Source organism: Phalangium opilio, unplaced genomic scaffold (genome assembly GCF_054372755.1).
Source record: "Phalangium opilio isolate 3A_F unplaced genomic scaffold, DU_Popi_V2 ptg000209l_1, whole genome shotgun sequence".
NCBI lineage: Eukaryota > Metazoa > Arthropoda > Arachnida > Opiliones > Phalangiidae > Phalangium > Phalangium opilio.
Window position 1 is genome coordinate 20,699,902 of NW_028324217.1, and position 21,186 is coordinate 20,721,087.

General features: G+C 36.0%; 1 protein-coding gene and 1 long non-coding RNA gene across 2 annotated transcripts in view; both read left to right on the forward strand.

The window, feature by feature from the left end:
• LOC149621196 (uncharacterized) overlaps positions 1-21,186 on the forward strand; it is a 204,544-nt gene that overhangs the window by 161,742 nt on the left and 21,616 nt on the right. The gene's annotated exons all lie outside the window — the stretch shown is intronic.
• On the forward strand, positions 5,673-19,404 carry LOC149621207 (uncharacterized). Its single transcript, XM_089855919.1, has 6 exons — positions 5,673-5,687; positions 6,043-6,174; positions 16,461-17,285; positions 18,786-18,972; positions 19,258-19,308; positions 19,398-19,404. The coding sequence occupies exons 2-6, from the start codon at positions 6,153-6,155 to the stop codon at positions 19,402-19,404; spliced, it is 1,092 nt and encodes a 363-aa protein (XP_089712045.1). The 5' UTR covers positions 5,673-5,687; positions 6,043-6,152.

The window sequence follows — 21,186 nt, forward strand, 5'->3', positions numbered from 1 at the left end:
CTCCCCTATACTTCCCCTACAAGAACGCTTTTCCTTTAAGCAGACGAAAAAATGGTTAGCAAAAATAAAATCGTTATTCCAGCTCGAAATATAGCGTGCAAACTGGTAGAAACGCTTGGAAATCATTAAATATTAATCAATAATTATGTTTCTAAAGTTTTCTGGTGTTTGTACTGGGAAAAAGCGTTGATAAATTATAAAATGTCACTACTGTCATTACGGACGTACATTAGACGCTTATGCCATTAGCTGCCTCGAACTTTGGCGAGCCTTCATTCCTCCGCGGAGCTATAGCCATCTATGAAGGGTTAGCAAAAAGTTAAACGTTATGTCGGGTGTAATTTTGGCGAGCAAACTAATAAAAACGCTTGGAATCGATTAAATATGAGTTATAAATTATATATTCGAAGTTTCTTGAGAAATTGTTGGGAAAAACCAATTTTATTCAATATTTTAATTCTGGTTTGTAATACCTCCCTTCCCCTACAAAAACAAATCCCCTTCGAGCAGACGAAAAAATGGTTAGCAAAAATAAAATCGTTATTCCAGCTCGTAATTAAGCGTGCAAACTGGTAGAAACGCTTGGAAATCATTAAATATTGATTAATAATTATGTTTATAAAGTTTTCTGGTGTTTGTACTGGGAAAAAGCGTTGATAAATTAGAAAATATTACTACTGTCATTACGGACGTACATTAGACGCTTATGCCATTAGCTGCCTCGAACTTTATCGAACCTTCATCCTACTGCAGAGCTATAGCCATCTATGAACGGTTAGCAAAAACTAAAACGTTATGCCGGGTGTAATATTGACGAGCAAACTAATAAAAACGCTTGGAAACGATTAAATATGAGTTATTAATTATGTATTCGAAGTTTCTTGAGAAATTGTTGGGAAAAACCAATTTTATTCAATATTTTAATTTTGGTTTGTAATACCTCCCCTCCCCCTATAGTTCCCCTGCAAGAACGCTTTTCCTTTAAGCACGCAAGAATGGTTAGCAAAAATAAAATCGTTATTCCAGCTCGTAATAAAGCGTGCAAACTGGTAGAAACGCTTGGAAATCATTAAATATTGATTAATAATTATGTTTATAAAGTTTTCTGGTGTTTGTACTGGGAAAAAGCGTTGATAAAATAGAAAATATTGCTACTGTCTCGAACTTTGGCTAGCCTTCATCAGTGGCGGAGCTATGGCCATCTATGAAGGGTTAGCGAGAATTATGGATGTAATTTTGACGCGCAAACTAATAAAAACGGTTAGAAACGATTAAATATGAGTTATAAATTATATATTCGAAGTTTCTTGAGAAATTGTTGGGAAAAACCAATTTTATTGAATATTTTAATTTTGGTTTGTAATCCCTCCCCTCCCCTATAGTTCTCCTGCAAGAACGCTTTTCCTTTAAGCACGCAAGAATGGTTAGCAAAAATAAAATCGTTATTCCAACCCGTAATTAAGCGAGCAAACTGGTAAAAACGCTTGGAAATCATTAAATATTAATCAATAATTATGTTTATGAAGTTTTCTGGTGTTTGTACTGGGAAAAAGCGTTGATAAAATTGAAAATGTTACTACTGTCATTACGGACGTACATTAGACGCTTATGCCATTAGGTGCCTCGAACTTTGGCGAGCCTTCATCCCACTGCAGAGCTATAGCCATCTCTGAACGGTTAGCAAAAACTAAAACGTTATGCCGGGTGTAATTTTGACGAGCAAACTAATAAAAACGCTTGGAAACGATTAAATATGAGTTATTAATTATGTATTCGAAGTTTCTTGAGAAATTGTTGGGAAAAACCAATTTTATTCAATATTTTAATTTTGGTTTGTAATACCTCCCCTCCCCCTATAGTTCCCCTACGAGTTCGCTTTTCCTTTAAGCAGACGAAAAAATGGTTAGCAAAAATAAAATCGTTATTCCAGCCCGTAATTAAGCGAGCAAACAGGTAAAAACGCTTGGAAATCATTAAATATTAATCAATAATTATGTTTCTAAAGTTTTCTGGTGTTTGTACTGGGAAAAAGCGTTGATAAATTAGAAAATGTTACTACTGTCATAAGTGTATGTCGAGCAAAGGAGAAAAACCCTTGGGAACAATTAAATAACAGTAATGAATCTCTGTAAAAACTAATTTTATGAACTATTTCATTTTGAATTAGGATACCTCCCCTTCCCCAATAGTTCCCATACCCGTACACTTCCCCTTCAAGCACTCAAAGAAAAAAGGTTGTCAAGTAGAAAATCATTATGCCACCTCATAATTTAACGAGCAAAGGAGTAAAATCGCTTGGGAACAATTAAGTATCAATTAAAAATGTATTTTCTAATGTTTCCCGGTATTTTCTCTGCGAAAAGTACTTTCATGAAGTGTTTCTTGGTAATACCATCCTAATTTTGTGTACTAAAGAGTTATGTATTTCTATAAATAAATTAATAGGTTTAAATACAGTTATTTAGTCGCAGTTTTACTTTAATATATTGTGGGAAGTCGCCTTTCTATTATTTTCTCTACATCTTTTATTTTAATTAACAACTAACGCTTAATTTATATTCATTTAGGTTAATTCATATTCATTCAGGATTGTCAAAGGCTTAATATAGAATAAGCAGACGCATAAGCAGACGCCGTTTAATTTTCTGAGAAATTCTGAGAGTTATGCCGGGTTAGCAAAAAATCGGTAGCAAAAAAAAATTAGGTAAACTAGTATCACCCGGAATCTCGGAGGTCGGAATATGACGTCACGAAACTTTCTCCCTTCGTCGCGTTTTTTCCGAGTCGAAAACCGGTCGCGTTGGCACACCTATATAAGCAATATCTCCAACAACCTTGAGTAAGAATGACACTTAAGTCTTTGTTTGGGCAAATTGAAATTAGGGTAAAATAGTATTTCCTGAGAAAAGCCATCAGAACTTCATATAAGCCCTGACTAGTAAGTGACGCAAAATCTTTGTTTATGGCGATATTTTTATTATTAATAAAATGTTTCGGATGTCATCTCGGACATATTTCAGAATAGCTCCTGGTAGCAGGTCACGTTTGTTTTTACGATTATTTTATGAAAAATGGGAAGAAAAAAATTATGGTGCAAAAATTTTTTGCCGCAAATGATTATTTAAAAAAGTTTAAAACTTTGGCTTACGAGAATGCTTAGAGCTCCGTGTTGCCTGCTACTACTGTGCCAACTTCAATTCTTAGACTTAATCCCCCTGCAGACGGAAAATCGCTTATCACTAGGTTGGGTTGGGTTGGTTAGGTTAGGTTTGGTTGGGTCAGGTTTGGTTGGGTCAGGTTTGGTTGGGTCAGGTTTGGTTGGGTCAGGTTAGGTTAGGTTTGGTTAGGCTAGGTTATTTTCGTCTGTTTTGATCTTAATTCCTGGCTCCTGTACGTGTTTGGTCCTTCTCTACTTATTATTGCTTTTGTTGCGGACGGTATGCATCTCCAAGCCTTTACGTAAGCCAAAGTTTTAAACACTCATAACTTTCTAAATAATTATTTGCACCGAAAAAGTTTTGCACCATAATTTTTGTCAACCAACTTTACATAAAACAAACATAAAAACAAAAGAGACCTGCTACCAGAAGCTATTCTATAAAATTGCCGAGAAATGATTAATGAATCTATATCTTTTTAATAAAACAGAGCACACGACTCATATGACTTGAATCCCTAATTTAGTTTCGAAAGTTACCGATAGATGGCGTTTTATACGGCTACCCCCAGAAAATAGCGGCTGTCTGCTCGTTGTCCCTTCCGCGTCGACCTCCCATTGAATTGTATATCTACCCTTTTAACATATCTATGGATGTTATCTCAACTATTTTAATTATCCACTGCTTCATTTTAGCAGACGACGCGTCCTGGTCAATGGTCATAGATCAATTTATTTATTCCAGACCAGGGGGGGGGGGTGGCTGGCTGGCCCAATGTCCAGTTTTAAAAAATCCTTATTTCCCACCCTGTACTCCCAAGGACTAGTTTAAAAAATATCCTTATTTCCCAGACTGATTGACGGCGGTTAGGAAAAAGTTAAAGCTGTCTGCTAGACGTTCCCTGTTTTTGCCGTTTGTACTTTGTAGTGATTAGTGAATTCCTTTGTTACGGTAACGGTTCCTCCTTTGAAGGCTTTAATGTATTTTTAATAGTTATTAAAAAGAGTATCTATATACAAGAAAAGCTCTTAGTAAAAGTTGAAGCTTTTTCTCTTTTTTAACCCCAAAAACATAACAGTGTGAGTAACTGTGAAAGAAAAACAACGTTAATATAAGCAAAAAGTACTTTTGATATAAGCCATGCCTGGTAAGAATGTATATTAAACTCAGGGAAACGCCCTTGGTAACACCAAATCTTTGTTTATGGCCATACTTTTTATTATTATTAAAATATTACGTATTATATTATCTTAACAGGGAAACTGTACAAAAAGTGATGGAATTTGTTAAAGAATGTCGTGTTATGGTCGAACGTTTAAGTTGGTAAGTGATGAATATAATGCAACTTGGATCATGTCAACAAAGAGAATATACCAAGAGGAGCAGAAACTTTGTAAATAGTGACCGGCTCTGAATTTGGAGCAACCGAGCAACTAGTTCCGGTTGTTCACGTGACCTTGTAGTCTTCGGTCTACTTAAAAATTACCTTTTGTAGGTCAATATTCAACCCAGAGATCAACCCTTAGCCACCCAGGGCCGGAAATAAGCGCAGGACACTGGACATTATCCAATAAAATATAAAAATGTCCCATAAATGTTTTAAAAACTAAGAGGTTCACTGGACATTTTGACCAATAAATTTTCCCAAGTTTTGATAGCTTGACTATGAAGATGCGACACTATTTACGCACACGCCAGTGGACAATGTCCAGTAAATTTTCCAGTCAAATAGAGGGGTCACTGGACACGTGTCCTATAAGAAATTTTTCATATTTCCGGCCCTGTAGCCACCACCAAAAATGAGCAGTCGACATAATTTAACCGATAAAAGGCGTCGCTGCTTAGCCAATCAACACAAACCGGATCTAGTTACGACCCAAACTGTGGCCGGGCCTTTCAAAAGCCTTGTGAAAGGCTAGACTTTCTGCTCCTCTTGGTATATTCTCTTTGATGTCAATAAGGCATAACGGATCCAAACCAATTGAAACTATTATACCTTGAAAAGAAATAGATCTTGCTATTTAAAAAATTCAAAATGCTAGCAGAGTAAATAATTTATTAGAATCTATATAGTTGTAGTTGTATTCAAAAAATGGGCTTGAGAAAATCCCTAGTCTTGTAGTATTGATTGTCACAATTTGTTTGAACTAGTTAAGCTTTGCCATGTTTTCTTAGCTTTGATAGTGAAAGCTACAATGCGTGGGGAAACTTTTCTTGTTATTTGTTAGTTTTTTATACACCTTAAGTTCGAAGAATTATTTTATTTTAGGGATGATTTACAATCTCACCAACTCTCTTTTCAAAATTCCGAAATGAGTTTAGTAAATCTTCAAAGGTTGGCGGTCAAAGAGGTATTTTGGGCAGTTATTGGAATATTCCTTGTTTTAGGCAAACTGAGTTAAGTTATTGAAACTTTGTTTTTAGGAAATGGACTACGAAGAAGATTGTAACTATGATCACTTGAGCAAAGATGATCTAATCAATGAAGTAAAAGCTAGAGATGATCGAGTTAGGAAACTGGAAGCTAAGGTATTTTTCTAAGCATAGGGGTTTTTTAGCAGTGTGAAATTAAGCACAGAGATATGAGAAAATTTAAATGGACAGTTGTTGAATCAGGTGTCCCTTGAAATAGAACCAAACTCTAGGAGTGGGTTAATTAATTAAGGTTATTGGTGAAAACACCTATCAGGATTGGCACAAAGCTAAGGGGATTGGCAACACGTCCTTCGTTTCTTTATTAACAAAGAAACCCGACGAGGGCCTTTGTTGCTGATCCCCTTCTTGCGTGTCATCATCTTCCTCTTTTTCTCGCTTGCCCCTTTAAAATACGTTTAGCCAAAGAAACTCCGAAGATTGTTTTGTAATGGAATCTCATTTTGTTTAGTGTAATGTTTTAATTTCAAAAATGGCAAAAGAGAGAGTGAAAACATCATTAACGATAAATAAGCAAATAGACGAAATTGAAAGACTCAATAGGGTCATTAAAGAGTTGGAATGGCGAATCAAAGATCTGATGGTATGCAACATCCTTCACTTTCATACTCGATTGGAAAGAGAATTACTTTAAAGGAAAGGATCACCCTAGTTACAAATTAATTTAAAATAAGAGATCCTGTTACGAGGGCTTGTAAAAAAATGTAATTTCATATTTCTCAATTAATTTTAATTAATGAGAAATAAATTGCCAAATTTAAAATTAGAAGTAGCGCGGCTCCATTTTTATTTCAAAATATATGACGTCACTCTTTTTTCGATATTTGATTGGTACTGGTTTTCAGTGGTCACGTGCCAGGCTTCTTCTTGTCTATTGGGCATTATGATCCCAGCCTCCCAAGCGAAAGAAATGGCCGCAAACGATTTATTATTTATATATCAATAGAAGCTCAGACGGTGACGGGTGATCGTGATTTTCTTTTATAAAATCAAATAAATTTTCAGCTCAGATTAGAGAAAATGAACAGAAATAGAGGTATGAGAGTGCAAGGCTACGAATTCGAACCTGAATATACGCAAGAAGAGCTAGAAGAAAGGAGAAATCGTGAAGAAAATGCTAGGCCTTTGCCTATAATTGATGTTGACATTAATAGAATAAGAGAAACCTGTGTTTGTGACGGCGGGTGCTTTAAAATACCAAACGAATTTGATGATAATATAGAAAATGGATTGAAAAGGGTACTAAATGGAAATGATCTTAAAATGGGTGTTCTGTGTTGCCATCAAGTACCCGATGTAGTAAAATTTTTAACTAAACATCCTAATCAGACAGGAGATCCAAAATGTATCACCGATAATGCTAATTTTAAAACTATGTGCTTAAACCGCGTAGTTTTAGAAACCTTCTACAAATCCTACCTTCACTATCGAAAACTTGAGAATAGAAATAAACCTGTAGGAAATCAACTCAAATAGGTGATACTATTAAAAAGTATTGATAAATAATTTAGTAATTCTAGTCTAATTAGTTTCTGCTGTAGAACTTTCAGATACACTGGTTATCGTGATTTTGTACATATGGTGTACGAAAAGCTTGGAAAGAATAACAGAAGAATGCTACCTCTCTGTGCGCTAATTAGAATAAGACTAGAGTTTCCGAAAGCTAATGTAGAAGATTACATTGGTTATAAACGATTTGGAATACCTGAAGATCAGCAAGCTTTAGGTTAACGTGCCGGGATTTAAAAAATAGTGAATAAACAAAGGATAATATCAAAATAATTATTTAATGTTTTAAAAATATTGACAAGTGATCCCAATTTTTATTCTAATGTAACACTTATTAAAGAGAAATGGAAATTGAGGTTTGTTAAAGAACATTCCTTAATGTGATAATATTAAAGCAAAGTTCCTAAAATTAACATTTCTGATAACTATTTTATTTACACAAAAGAAATATTAGGACTTCACAAATTGTTTAAATGTAAAGATTTACACGTCAAAATTTAATCTTCTCCTCTTTGCGGCAGCTATTAATTCGGTTTTGCTAGGTCTACGAATCGGAGCTATGTTTGGCATAACCACTGGTTCTTTAATATCATTGGTACCTTGAATCTTCCTCTTAACTATATTTTCAATAATCTTGAATATATAGAAATATGTCTTAGCTTCTTTAATTGGGCGTGCGTGCCACTCTGACGTAGCTTTTGAAAAGTAATATGTAAATTCCTCTTTATTAAGAGAGCCTATTTCTAAGCCTTCATTTAGTTCAAATAATGTTTGACGACCAACGTTGTTATTATGATCTAAAGCTGCTAATTGAATTCTGGCCTCCATTGTGTTATGATCAAAGTCCAACTGCTTTGGGCAGTACTTATTTACCAAGCTATGATAATTTTCTAATCCAGACGTGTGAGAATATTTGTTAATTTGTTTAAGATCCTTTAATAGCTTTTTATCCAAGACAATTTTCTCCAATTTTGCGTAGGCATCGCTTTCAATATCCAACCATTTTTTCACGCTTGCTTTTTCTGCGCTTAAAGGTTCATGGCCACAATTAGGATAATTTTCTAGGTCTGGAAATTCGTGGATGTTTCTGATGTGGTATAATACCGACTTCCACATATCGATCAATACTTCTTTATCGCCTTCGCAGTTTTCAGAACAGTACCAAAGATGTCTGTTTATAGTTTTAACCCAAGGCAATAATTCTTTTCCAGATTCTTTTTTTGCTGCGTTCAACAATTTAGATCGGATTCCTTTAGCTAGATGCCATATGTCAAACTGATGATCAATTGTTGGGTGATAATCTCTTAGATAGGCCCTGCACTGAATGTGTCTGTCAGTGGTTATTTGCTTGATTTCAATTCCTTTCTCTATCAGTCTTGTCAAACTCCTTTTTAATCCTAAAAGTTCCATGTTTCCAGAAATATAATTTGTTTCAGATTTATTTATTAGTTCATAATGAATAATCTGATCACTCTCCTGATCCATCAGTGTGTAAACGGAATCCTTTGAGCAATAGCCAGGTGAGCTGCATCTTCCATCACCAGAAACACTTAAATCGTTTTTTTCATTAATACTGCTTAAAACCTCACTTTGCTCTGCCACCCATGCGTTATTAATTTCTGGAATCACAAAGTTACGCTGTAGATAATAAAAAGTAGTTTTGCTAATCCCTCTCATGCCCATATATTCAAAAAACGAATTAATTCGATGATAAGTGGCCCCAGTTAACAAGATAGATGAAGCAATTAGAAGGTTTCCACATGGCATTTTTCCAAGGACTGGTTGCGATTTCCATATATTAGTATGACCATTCAAACAATTAAAGGTAATGGTAAGCTGGCTTCCCTCATTTTGCGATTTTTTAATTGTATTTTTGTCAACCACACGGATGCATGAATCCCAACCGCATATAATTCGGCTAAGCAAATCATCCAAATTGCTTTCAAAAACCACAAACTTGGCCTCTTTTACAAGCCGTTCTGGAATATGTTCATCGTCAATTTGAAATGAAAAGTCATCAGGGTCATATTCATCATCATCATCGGAGTTTGGAATGTATAACGAAGTTTCAGAGGCATTTTCAGTTATTGAAGTTTCAAAAGATTCCGAAATAGAAAGGTTTTCCATAATTGGTGATAAAAAATCTGACTTTTTTCCCTTTGGAATAGGAGTAGACTGAAACTGTGTTATATTTTTTTTACGATTCATATCTTCCCAGACTTTTGTAGATACACTAGGATTATCTACCGGATTTAGGGGATTTAAAGAAGCTTGAAAAACTGGATAAGAATGATCTCGTAACGCTGATGAAAGTTTAAGAGCTTTTGATTGCTCAATTTCAAGTTCAATCTGAGCCTCGCACACATCCATAGAGAAATCTGAAGTTGTTACTGTTGTTTGAGTTTCAACTGAAGTTAATCTTGGTTTCAAAATTTTAATGAAAACTCCATCAGTTTGTGTTTCTTGATGTGACACAGCACGTGGCTGCGATAATTCAACAACTGAGTCAGATATAAAATTACCAGCTTCATTCCCATAAGATATGGAAGCGCTATCAGGAGTTTCAATGTTGAATAGTGTCGGAAAAGCACCTTCTATAAGTTTCTTCTTAATAACTTTATTCAAAAGCTTGCCTTTTAAGTCAATTTCGAAGCAATCTTCCTTAAAATGTACCTCACACACTTTATATGGGGTATTCTTCAAAACAAACCCTTCTTCAAACTCCAATTTCCTATTATGTTTTGGCCAAGGCTTAGGTTTTGTTACCTCTTGATAGAAAGTTTTTACTTTATCTTCGGCATTTTCAGTCCATCGGAGAGCAAGCCGGGGATTTTTTACAAAATTCGGAACAGAGAAAAATTTTATATTTTTGTTTGAATACTTATTACGACAACCTTTAATGATACAAAACGACATTTTAAAAAATATTCGGAAAACTAGTTTAGGACACAAAACTATCGCGTCAATCGTAACTAGCAGACGAAGCGTATCAGTTGTTTTCGAAGAAAGACCGTCATTGGACGGAAAGTTTGGCGAATGAAAACCCGAAAAAAAAATGACGTTCAACAATTTAAAATTTTCATAAAAATGGCGCGCAGCGGCGGGTTTCGGGATAGATTTAATTTCTATTTATTTATTAATGATTTCTTTTTTTTTGTTGTTTTGAATTTTTTTATGTATTATGTATGTGTAGCTCTACCGATTTAATAAGGTTTTTAACTAAGGTGAACTTTTCCTTTAAGAATGAAAGTTATTGTTAATTGTTTAAAAAATAGGAGAAAAGGGGATCGACTAATCTGCTGAATGTCTGAACGTCTGAACTGCTGAAAATAGTAGAATTCCTACTATATAATTCTCCCATCCTACCAAACCGTAAACTGTCTGAACCTTTTTGACTATTTTGCTGAAATGCCGAATTCTAAACAGTGAACATTGAAATTAAAGTAAGAGATCGTCTGAACCTTTTTGACTATCTTGCTGAAATGCTGAATTCTGAACCGTGAACTTTGAAATTAATGTAAGATAGAGACCGTCTGAACTTTTTTGACTATTTTGCTGAAATGCCGAATTCTGAACCGAAATTAATGTAAGATAGAGACCGTCTGAACTTTATTGACTATTTTGCTGAAATGCCGAATTCTGAACCGAAATTAATGTAAGATAGAGACCGTCTGAACTTTTTTGACTATTTTGCTGAAATGCCGAATTCTGAACCGAAATTAATGTAAGATAGTGACCGTCTGAACTTTTTTGACTATTTTGCTGAAATGCCGAATTTTGAACCGAAATTAATGTAAGATAGAGACCGTCTGAACTTTTTTGACTATTTTGCTGAAATGCCGAATTCTGAACCGAAATTAATGTAAGATAGTGACCGTCTGAACTTTTTTGACTATTTTGCTGAAATGCCGAATTTTGAACCGAAATTAATGTAAGATAGAGACCGTCTGAACTTTTTTGACTAATTTGCTGAAATGCCGAATTCTGAACCGTGAACTTTGAAATTAATGTAAGATAGAGACCGTCTGAACTTTTTTGACTATTTTGCTGAAATGCCGAATTCTGAACCGAAATTAATGTAAGATAGAGACCGTCTGAACTTTTTTGACTATTTTGCTGAAATGCCGAATTCTGAACCGAAATTAATGTAAGATAGAGACCGTCTGAACTTTTTTGACTATTTTGCTGAAATGCCGAATTCTGAACCAAAATTAATGTAAGATAGTGACCGTCTGAACTTTTTTGACTATTTTGCTGAAATGCCGAATTCTGAACCGTGAATTTTGGAAATGAAGTAGAATGGAGACCGTCTGAACTTTTTTGACTATTTTGCTGAAATACTGAATTCTGAACCGTGAACTTTGAAATTAATGTAAGATAGAGACCGTCTGAACTTTTTTGACTATTTTGCTGAAATGCCGAATTCTGAACCGTGAATTTTGAAAATGAAATAGAATGGAGACCGTCTGAACTTTTTTGACTATTTTGCTGAAATGCCGAATCCTGAACCGTGAATTTTGAAAATGAAATAGAATGGAGACCGTCTGAACTTTTTTGACTATTTTGCTGAAATGCTGAATTCTGAACCGTGAACTTTGAAATTAATGTAAGATAGAGACCGTCTGAACTTTTTTGACTATTTTGCTGAAATGCCGAATTCTGAACCGTGAATTTTGAAAATGAAATAGAATGGAGACCGTCTGAACTTTTTTGACTATTTTGCTGAAATGCCGAATTCTGAACAGTGAACATTGAAATTAAAGTAAGAGATCGTCTGAACCTTTTTGACTATTTTGCTGAAATGCTGAATTCTGAACCGTGAACTTTGAAATTAATGTAAGATAGAGACCGTCTGAACTTTTTTGACTATTTTGCTGAAATGCCGAATTCTGAACCGAAATTAATGTAAGATAGAGACCGTCTGAACTTTTTTGACTATTTTGCTGAAATGCCGAATTCTGAACCGAAATTAATGTAAGATAGAGACCGTCTGAACTTTTTTGACTATTTTGCTGAAATGCCGAATTCTGAACCGAAATTAATGTAAGATAGAGACCGTCTGAACTTTTTTGACTATTTTGCTGAAATGCCGAATTCTGAACCGAAATTAATGTAAGATAGAGACCGTCTGAACTTTTTTGACTATTTTGCTGAAATGCCGAATTCTGAACCGTGAATTTTGAAAATGAAATAGAATGGAGACCGTCTGAACTTTTTTGACTATTTTGCTGAAATGCCGAATTCTGAACCGTGAATTTTGAAAATGAAATAGAATGGAGACCGTCTGAACTTTTTTGACTATTTTGCTGAAATGCCGAATTCTGAACCGTGAATTTTGGAAATGAAGTACAATGGAGACCGTCTGAACTTTTTTGACTATTTTGCTGAAATGCCGAATTCTGAACCGAAATTAATGTAAGATAGAGACCGTCTGAACTTTTTTGACTATTTTGCTGAAATGCCGAATTCTGAACCGAAATTAATGTAAGATAGTGACCGTCTGAACTTTTTTGACTATTTTGCTGAAATGCCGAATTCTGAACCGAAATTAATGTAAGATAGAGACCGTCTGAACTTTTTTGACTAATTTGCTGAAATGCCGAATTCTGAACCGTGAATTTTGGAAATGAAGTAGAATGGAGACCGTCTGAACTTTTTTGACTATTTTGCTGAAATGCCGAATTCTGAACCGTGAACTTTGAAATTAATGTAAGATAGAGAATAATAAAAGCAGAATCTACTAAAATTATGAAATTGGTGCTTATAATATTTGAAAAGGTGGATTTTTATTGAGAAAAAAATAGGAATAGGTCCCATTTTATTTGTGTTGCAAATAAAGTAAGCATCTAAATTCTGAAAAAGGTGGATTTTAATTGAGAAAAATTTCAGAAAAGGTCTCATTTTATTTGAGTATAAAAATTTTGGAAAAAGCAAATTTTAGTTGAGAAAGCCTTGTTACTTAAAAACCAAATAGTGCCTTTTCCCCAAAATATTGGTTTATTGTTTATTTTTAGAAACTAAAATATCGCTAATGTAATTTTTCCAACTTCCCGCTTATATTCGCCTTTTCCTTATTTTTGGAATTTCTAAAATTTTCTTCACACAATAATTTGGAAATTTCTCAGATTACTCTACCAAAAATGAATGGTTTTGGTAAATTCTGTATGTCCTAAAAATACCATAACTATAATTCTGTCGCCAGTCCTTGAAGTTCATTTAGTTGCCCTCCCCCCGGCATATTATCAATTCAGCATTTCAGCAAAATATTCAAAAAATTCAGACGGTGTCTATCTTACATTAATTTCCGTTCAGAATTCGGCATTTCAGCAAAATAGTCAAAAACGTTCAGACGGTCTCTATCTTGCATTAATTTCGGTTCAGAGTTCGGCATTTTAGCAAAATAGTCAAAAAAGTTCAGACGGTCTCCATTCTACTTCATTTTCAAAATTCACGGTTTAGAATTCGGCATTTCAGCAAAATAGTCAAGTTCAGACGGTCTCTATCTTATATTAATTTCGGTTCAGAATTCGGCATTTCAGCAAAATAGTCAAAAAAGTTCAGACGGTCTCCATTGTACTTCATTTCCAAAATTCACGGTTCAGAATTCGGCATTTCAGCAAAATAGTCAAAAAAGTTCAGACGGTCTCCATTGTACTTCATTTCCAAAATTCACGGTTCAGAATTCGGCATTTCAGCAAAATTGTCAAAAAAGTTCAGACGGTCTCCATTCTATTTCATTTTCAAAATTCACGGTTCAGAATTCGGCATTTCAGTAAAATAGTCAAAAAGTTCAGACGGTCTCCATTCTATTTCATTTCCAAAATTCACGGTTCAGAATTCGGCATTTCAGCAAAATAGTCAAAAAAGTTCAGACGGTCTCCATTCTATTTCATTTCCAAAATTCACGGTTCAGAATTCGGCATTTCAGCAAAATAGTCAAAAAAGTTCAGACGGTCTCCATTCTATTTCATTTTCCAAATTCACGGTTCAGAATACGGCATTTCAGCAAAATAGTCAAAAAAGTTCAGACGGTCTCAATCTTACATTAATTTCAAAGTTCACGGTTCAGAATTCAGCATTTCAGCAAAATAGGTAAAAAAGTTCAGACGGTCTCCATTGTATTTCATTTTCAAAATTCACGGTTCAGAATTCGGCATTTCAGCAAAATAGTCAAAAAAGTTCTGACGGTCTCCATTCTACTTCATTTCCAAAATTCACGGTTCAGAATTCGACATTTCAGCAAATTAGTCAAAAAAGTTCAGACGGTCTCTATCTTACATTAATTTCGGTTCAGAATTCGGCATTTCAGCAAAATAGTCAAAAAAGTTCAGACGGTCACTATCTTACATTAATTTCGGTTCAGAATTCGGCATTTCAGCAAAATAGTCAAAAAAGTTCAGACGGTCACTATCTTACATTAATTTCGGTTCAGAATTCGGCATTTCAGCAAAATAGTCAAAAAAGTTCAGACGGTCTCTATCTTACATTAATTTCGGTTCAGAATTCGGCATTTCAGCAAAATAGTCAAAAAAGTTCAGACGGTCTCCATTGTACATCATTTCCAAAATTCACGGTTCAGAATTCGGCGTTTCAGCAAAATAGTCAAAAAAGTTCAGACGGTCTCCATTGTACTTCATTTCCAAAATTCACGGTTCAGAATTCGGCATTTCAGCAAAATAGTCAAAAAAGTTCAGACAGTCTCCATTCTATTTCATTTTCAAAATTCACGGTTCAGAATTCGGCATTTCAGCAAAATAGTCAAAAAAGTTCAGACGGTCTCCATTCTATTTCATTTTCAAAATTCACGGTTCAGAATTCGGCATTTCAGCAAAATAGTCAAAAAAGTTCAGACGGTCTCTATCTTACATTAATTTCAAAGTTCACGGTTCAGAATTCAGCATTTCAGCAAAATAGTCAAAAAAGTTCAGACGGTCTCTATCTTACATTAATTTCGGTTCAGAATTCGGCATTTCAGCAAAATAGTCAAAAAAGTTCAGACGGTCTCTATCTTACATTAATTTCGGTTCAGAATTCGGCATTTCAGCAAAATAGTCAAAAAAGTTCAGACGGTCTCCATTGTACTTCATTTCCAAAATTCACGGTTCAGAATTCGGCATTTCAGCAAAATAGTCAAAAAAGTTCTGACAGTCTCCATTCTATTTCATTTTCAAAATTCACGGTTCAGAATTCGGCATTTCAGCAAAATAGTCAAAAAAGTTCAGACGGTCTCCATTCTATTTCATTTTCAAAATTCACGGTTCAGAATTCGGCATTTCAGCAAAATAGTCAAAAAAGTTCAGACGGTCTCTATCTTACATTAATTTCAAAGTTCACGGTTCAGAATTCAGCATTTCAGCAAAATAGTCAAAAAAGTTCAGACGGTCTCCATTGTATTTCATTTTCAAAATTCACGGTTCAGAATTCGGCATTTCAGCAAAATAGTCAAAAAAGTTCAGACGGTCTCTATCTTACATTAATTTCAAAGTTCACGGTTCAGAATTCAGCATTTCAGCAAAATAGTCAAAAAAGTTCAGACGGTCTCCATTGTATTTCATTTTCAAAATTCACGGTTCAGAATTCGGCATTTCAGCAAAATAGTCAAAAAAGTTCAGACGGTCTCCATTCCACTTCATTTCCAAAATTCACGGTTCAGAATTCGGCATTTCAGCAAATTAGTCAAAAAAGTTCAGACGGTCTCTATCTTACATTAATTTCGGTTCAGAATTCGGCATTTCAGCAAAATAGTCAAAAAGGTTCAGACGGTCTCTATCTTACATTAATTTCAAAGTTCACGGTTCAGAATTCAGCATTTCAGCAAAATAGTCAAAAAAGTTCAGACGGTCTCCATTGTATTTCATTTTCAAAATTCACGGTTCATAATTCGGCATTTCAGCAAATTAGTCAAAAAAGTTCAGACGGTCTCTATCTTACATTAATTTCAAAGTTCACGGTTCAGAATTCAGCATTTCAGCAAAATAGTCAAAAAAGTTCAGACGGTCTCCATTCTATTTCATTATTTCAAAGTTCACGGTTCAGAATTCAGCATTTCAGCAAAATAGTCAAAAAGGTTCAGACGATCTCGTACTTTAATTTCAATGTTCACTGTTCAGAATTCGGCATTTCAGGAAAATAGTCAAAAAGGTTCAGACGATCTCTTACTTTAATTTCAATGTTCACTGTTCAGAATTCGGCATTTCAGCAAAATAGTAAAAAAGGTTCAGACAGTTTACGGTTTGGTAGGATGGGAGAATTTGATAGTAGGAATTCTACTATTTTCAGCAGTTCAGACGTTCAGACATTCAGCAGATTAGTCGATCCCGGAGAAAAGTGGATTACACTGATTTCCAAATGATGAATTAGTGAAAACTGAACTCGTTGAAAATGATATGGAAATTAATGGCCAGGAGTTAACCCTTCCTGTTGTGATGCACAATGTCCAAGGCAACCTGTGTAAAGAAAATATTAGTCAAGAATCACCTGTTACTGAGGTTGGCAATACAAACACCGAAACTACCTTGAAAAAAACTGAAAATATGGCGTTTATAAAGCGAATTACGAATCCATGTGTCCCTAAACTGAAATACAGTGACAGTTTGCCTCAAAGTGCGCCTTCATCTAAAATTAAGGTTGAAAACCAATTCGAAATGACTCCTGACACGAACACGGAGAGTGATTCGCCACGAGAACCTCTTGAGAACAATATTACCATTAACGATTCTTATCGTAAATCGCAAAGTGTCTCGACAGAGTTAGAAATTGAGGATAATACAACTCCATCGAAGCAATTTCGTGTTCCTGAATTGAATGTCGAATCCGAAAAACATTTGGATCTTTCTCTTGATGCAAATGTCGAAGGCGATTCACTAGAAAGAGTCCTAGAAAACGAACTTGATGAAAACCAATCCGAAATCGCCGTGACAGATGCAACGAAAAGTGATGGACAAAATCAAACTGTGGAACAGTTTGTCGATCCGAGCTCATTGTGTGTGCCAGTGCATGTTCCTGAAGTAGAACGTAACCCAATTGAACTATCAGAATTGACCCCCGTCTCTATGGAAAGCGATTTACCCGAAGTTCCATTTGCAGTTCAACATAATAGTTCGGTGTCCAGCTCGGAGACATTTGAAGATGTCGCTCCAAAGAATCCAGAAGGTGAAACCTCATCGCCTCGTTCGGAAATTGCAGGTAAGTCATTTCATTCTTTAATAGTCTTGAGTACCTAGATTGAGATATCATATTTCTAAGCAACTATTTCCGCCTTCTCGGTATAAGGTCTAGTCGCGTATTTCTTTTAACTGCTCGTAATACAATCCGAATGTATTTTTCCCCCTCCGTAAAACGCGAATGATGTAGACACGGCCTCCCTGCTTTTGGACGTAATTCCGCTTTAAACTTAGATGAAAACTAATCTTGGGTCGAAAGCCCCTAAGCGATGTTTATATTCAATCGTTGTGGTTGCGCACTTTAGTGTAGTTATACTGCTTATATTATTGGAGCGTACGCTGATTCACGTGATCAAAGCCTTTACTTTTCTTCGACATTGCTTGTTCGTACAACTTGGCATTCTGTTCTTTTCAAGTGCGTCTACACAATTCTACGTATTTAATGCCTTTTTTTTGCAAACTTTATGTGATGAGTACATCGTTAATTCTACCGTGAATGGTTTTTCTTCACCCAGGCTAAATTAATTCAGTATCAAACTTAGTAAGGATGAAATTTATAACGTGCCATTAAAACGCGAACCAGTAAAACCCCTCAAATGAGATTAGTGTTCCCTTGGAAGCACGCAAGAACTTAATTTGATGAAAATCAATGCATTTACAAATTACACTAAGAAACTTCACATTTCTAGCCGCCATTTTTCAAGATGTCCGCGGATTCTGTATTTGTCTGAGGACCGTTTCAGTGATCAAATTTTAATCTAAAATATATTCGGAAGTTGTTTATTTGTTTATGTTTATTTTTTCCGAATTTGACCGAGCTGCCTGGTTTATATCGGTAAATTTTAAAACTAATTTGATTGAGTTCTTCTATAGACTGGTAATGCGGCGAACCCCTGGCCTGTTAGAACATACTATTCTGGACCCGTAACATCTGAGCTTTATTATTAACCACTATTAAAGCATCGTTACATAGAATTTGAAAACATTTTTTAAAAAATAAAAAATAGAAACAATGGGGGCAATTCTCTAACTTTTTAAGCGAGTTATCTCAAGTGATAACTTTCGTTTAAAGGGTTTATGCCAACCTCGTGCCGTCCATGAGAGCGCGATATCTAAATAGGTGATTAGTCATAGGTGTCATCAAACCTTGAACGAAAAGCGGCGGATGTTTCGCGAATTCCCCTCGTGCTAATAAAAAACTAGGTGGTCAAGTTAAAATTTCACGGTCTCTAATTAAAGCAAGCTATAACTTATGGACCAGTTTAACCCTTTCGATAAGTTACCACTCTCAATGGTTTCGAGCCAAGGTTTCTCCTCGCCATTAAAGTTAATCTTCATCCCCTTTTTGTTGATATGCTCGTTTACTCATCAGCACTGTTTCTTTTCTTTAATACTGAGTTTTCGTAGAGGCCTCAGCATTACGTTTTTTTCTTTTAAGTTCGCTTGAATGTTACTGTATTTTATTTTTGATACTAAATTATAAATTGTCGTTTTATATTTCTTTTATATATATATTCTGTAGGTAAATTCAAGCAGAAACTTCGGTTAAAGTGTTCTACTGAATATAAAAGGGATCTGCAACGTCACGTTAGAAAGGGTAACGAAGAAAAACACAAATGTGATCAGAGTGACTATGCACACAAGTATAAGAGAAATTTGATCACACATCAACGCGTTCACAGTGGTGAAAAACCCTTCAAATGTGCTCGGTGTGTGGGGGAGAAATAGTTCGTTTTAAGGGGGGAGAGCTAATTTGGCACTAAAACCTTGCCGACTGAAAAACAAGGTTTCTAAGTTATTAGTTAAGTCACTAAACCAAGAGTTGGTTCGAGGATGAAAGGTCGAGTTTAAAGTAAGAAGTCCAGAGTTATAACAAAAAACACAACTAAATTTATTTTCCTTGCCTGCTAGTATAGCGAGGTCTTTCCCGTACAAGTTTTTAAAGTGAAGTGGTAATAAAAGGGTTAAAATTGTAATCTCTCTTTTTTACTCAGCGGAGCCTCCCAGTTGTTTACTCAAAAAGATTCCTCTCGCGTGGGGTTGCGGTAAATTTCCATCTCGAGGTGAGGTCCGATGAACTCTCTTGCACGTGCGCTTATTTTTTTGCTACGGAAATTAACCTATTGAATTCTAGAGTTTAGATCTATTGAAAGGGTTTTTTTGGGGGCTCAGCGAGGATAAAGAGGGACTATTCACAAAGTGAAGTAAAAAAATCCAAAATAGAAAAGTTTCCACAAAATGATTAATAATAGATAACAGTTTTTTCTTGAAGGCGATTAAAAATATTCATAAACAATGACACTAATAATTCCTCATCAACACACTCCCGCCCCTTGACGGAAGGTCAAGACAATTAAGTTTACAAGATTTTTAAGTTTTAACAGAATCACTTTTTTTTTCTTTTAACATTCTAGAAGGTATAACAATTGAACGGGGCGGCGAATAGTGTTCCCCTTTGGTAACTTTAAAACACAAGATCTGATTATTCCGTCCCTGCCCTTAACAGTTTCACATACTCTACCCATTTTCCACATTAATCTGGGTATTTTAGCCTCCTCTACTAATACTACATCGCCAACTTCTAATTCCCTTGTGGGTTGGCATTTGGTCCGGTGGTGTGCCGATCTCAAGGCTAATAAGTAATCTCTCCTCCACCGAGACCAAAATCTCTCCATCAAAGTTTGACGATATTGCCATCGTCTAGTTAAGTCTGCTCTAGCTACTTGCTGTGGTTCATTGCGAGGGAAAACTCTGGATGGAAGTACTGTCAAACGTCGGCCCACCAAGAAATGAGCAGGAGTAAGGGGCATGGGTTCCGACGCATCTTGATACGTATGAGTAATTGGGCGCGAGTTAATTGTCGCTTCAATCTCGGTAAGCACAGTCCCAATCTCTTCAAAAGTTAGCCTTGCTAACCCTACGACCTTTCTAAGTGCCACCTTAACGCTTCCCACGAGGCGCTCCCAGAAGCCGCCCCACCAGGCGGCACGATCCGCTATATATCTCCAGGAAATCATTCGCGTCCTGAAGAAGTCCGCTACTTCCGGGCTCTTCATGTTTTTCCAAAGTAGGGCTAAGTCCGCTTCTGCCCGTTTAAAGGTTTTGGCATTGTCACTAAACATTGTCTTAACCATCCCGCGTCGCGAAATAAACCGACGAAAAGAGAGGATGAAGTTGCCCGTGGTTAAGTCTGAGACCGCCTCTAAGTGCACGGCACGCGTGACAGCGCAGGTGAATAATGCTACATATATTTTGCGTCCGTCCCGGTCATACAAGGGACCGCAGAAGTCGACGCCGCAAACTTCAAAGGCTGGAGCAGGTGTAGTTCTCGCTGGGGGGAGAGGGGCCATTACCGCGGCTGAGGGTTGTGCTCGAAAGTATTTGCATCTGGTGCACTTGTTTAATTCTCTTTTGACCATTTCTCTGGCCCTCGGAATCCAATACTGCTCTCTGATTTCTCCCAGAATGTCGCTTATTCCGACATGGTTTAGTCGCTGATGATGGTGAATAGCTAGAAGTTGAGCTAATCGACTCTGGGAAGGAAGTATCCATGGATTTTGTTCTCTGTATGAGAAATTTTCGCTACCAATACGGCTTCCAACGGTCATGAGACCATCTTTGTCTAGTGAGGGAGTGAGAGTAATCAGAGGCGAGGTGTTCGCAATTGGCTTCCCGTTTTTTAGCGCGCTCACTTCCGTTGTATAGTATTGCTGTTGAGTTTGCTCCACCCAGTACTTCTCGGCCTTGGAGATCTCTTCCGCGGTCAAGGGTCCAGTTATTTTAGTTTTAGTTTTCGCGTTTTCCGTGAATCGGATTATCCATGCCGTCACGCGATAAGCTCTAGTTAGTTTGCTATGGTTGTCCAATGGGAATAGAGGTGACCTGGGTGGCTCGTTGCTGCCAATCACTTGCGTCACGGCTAG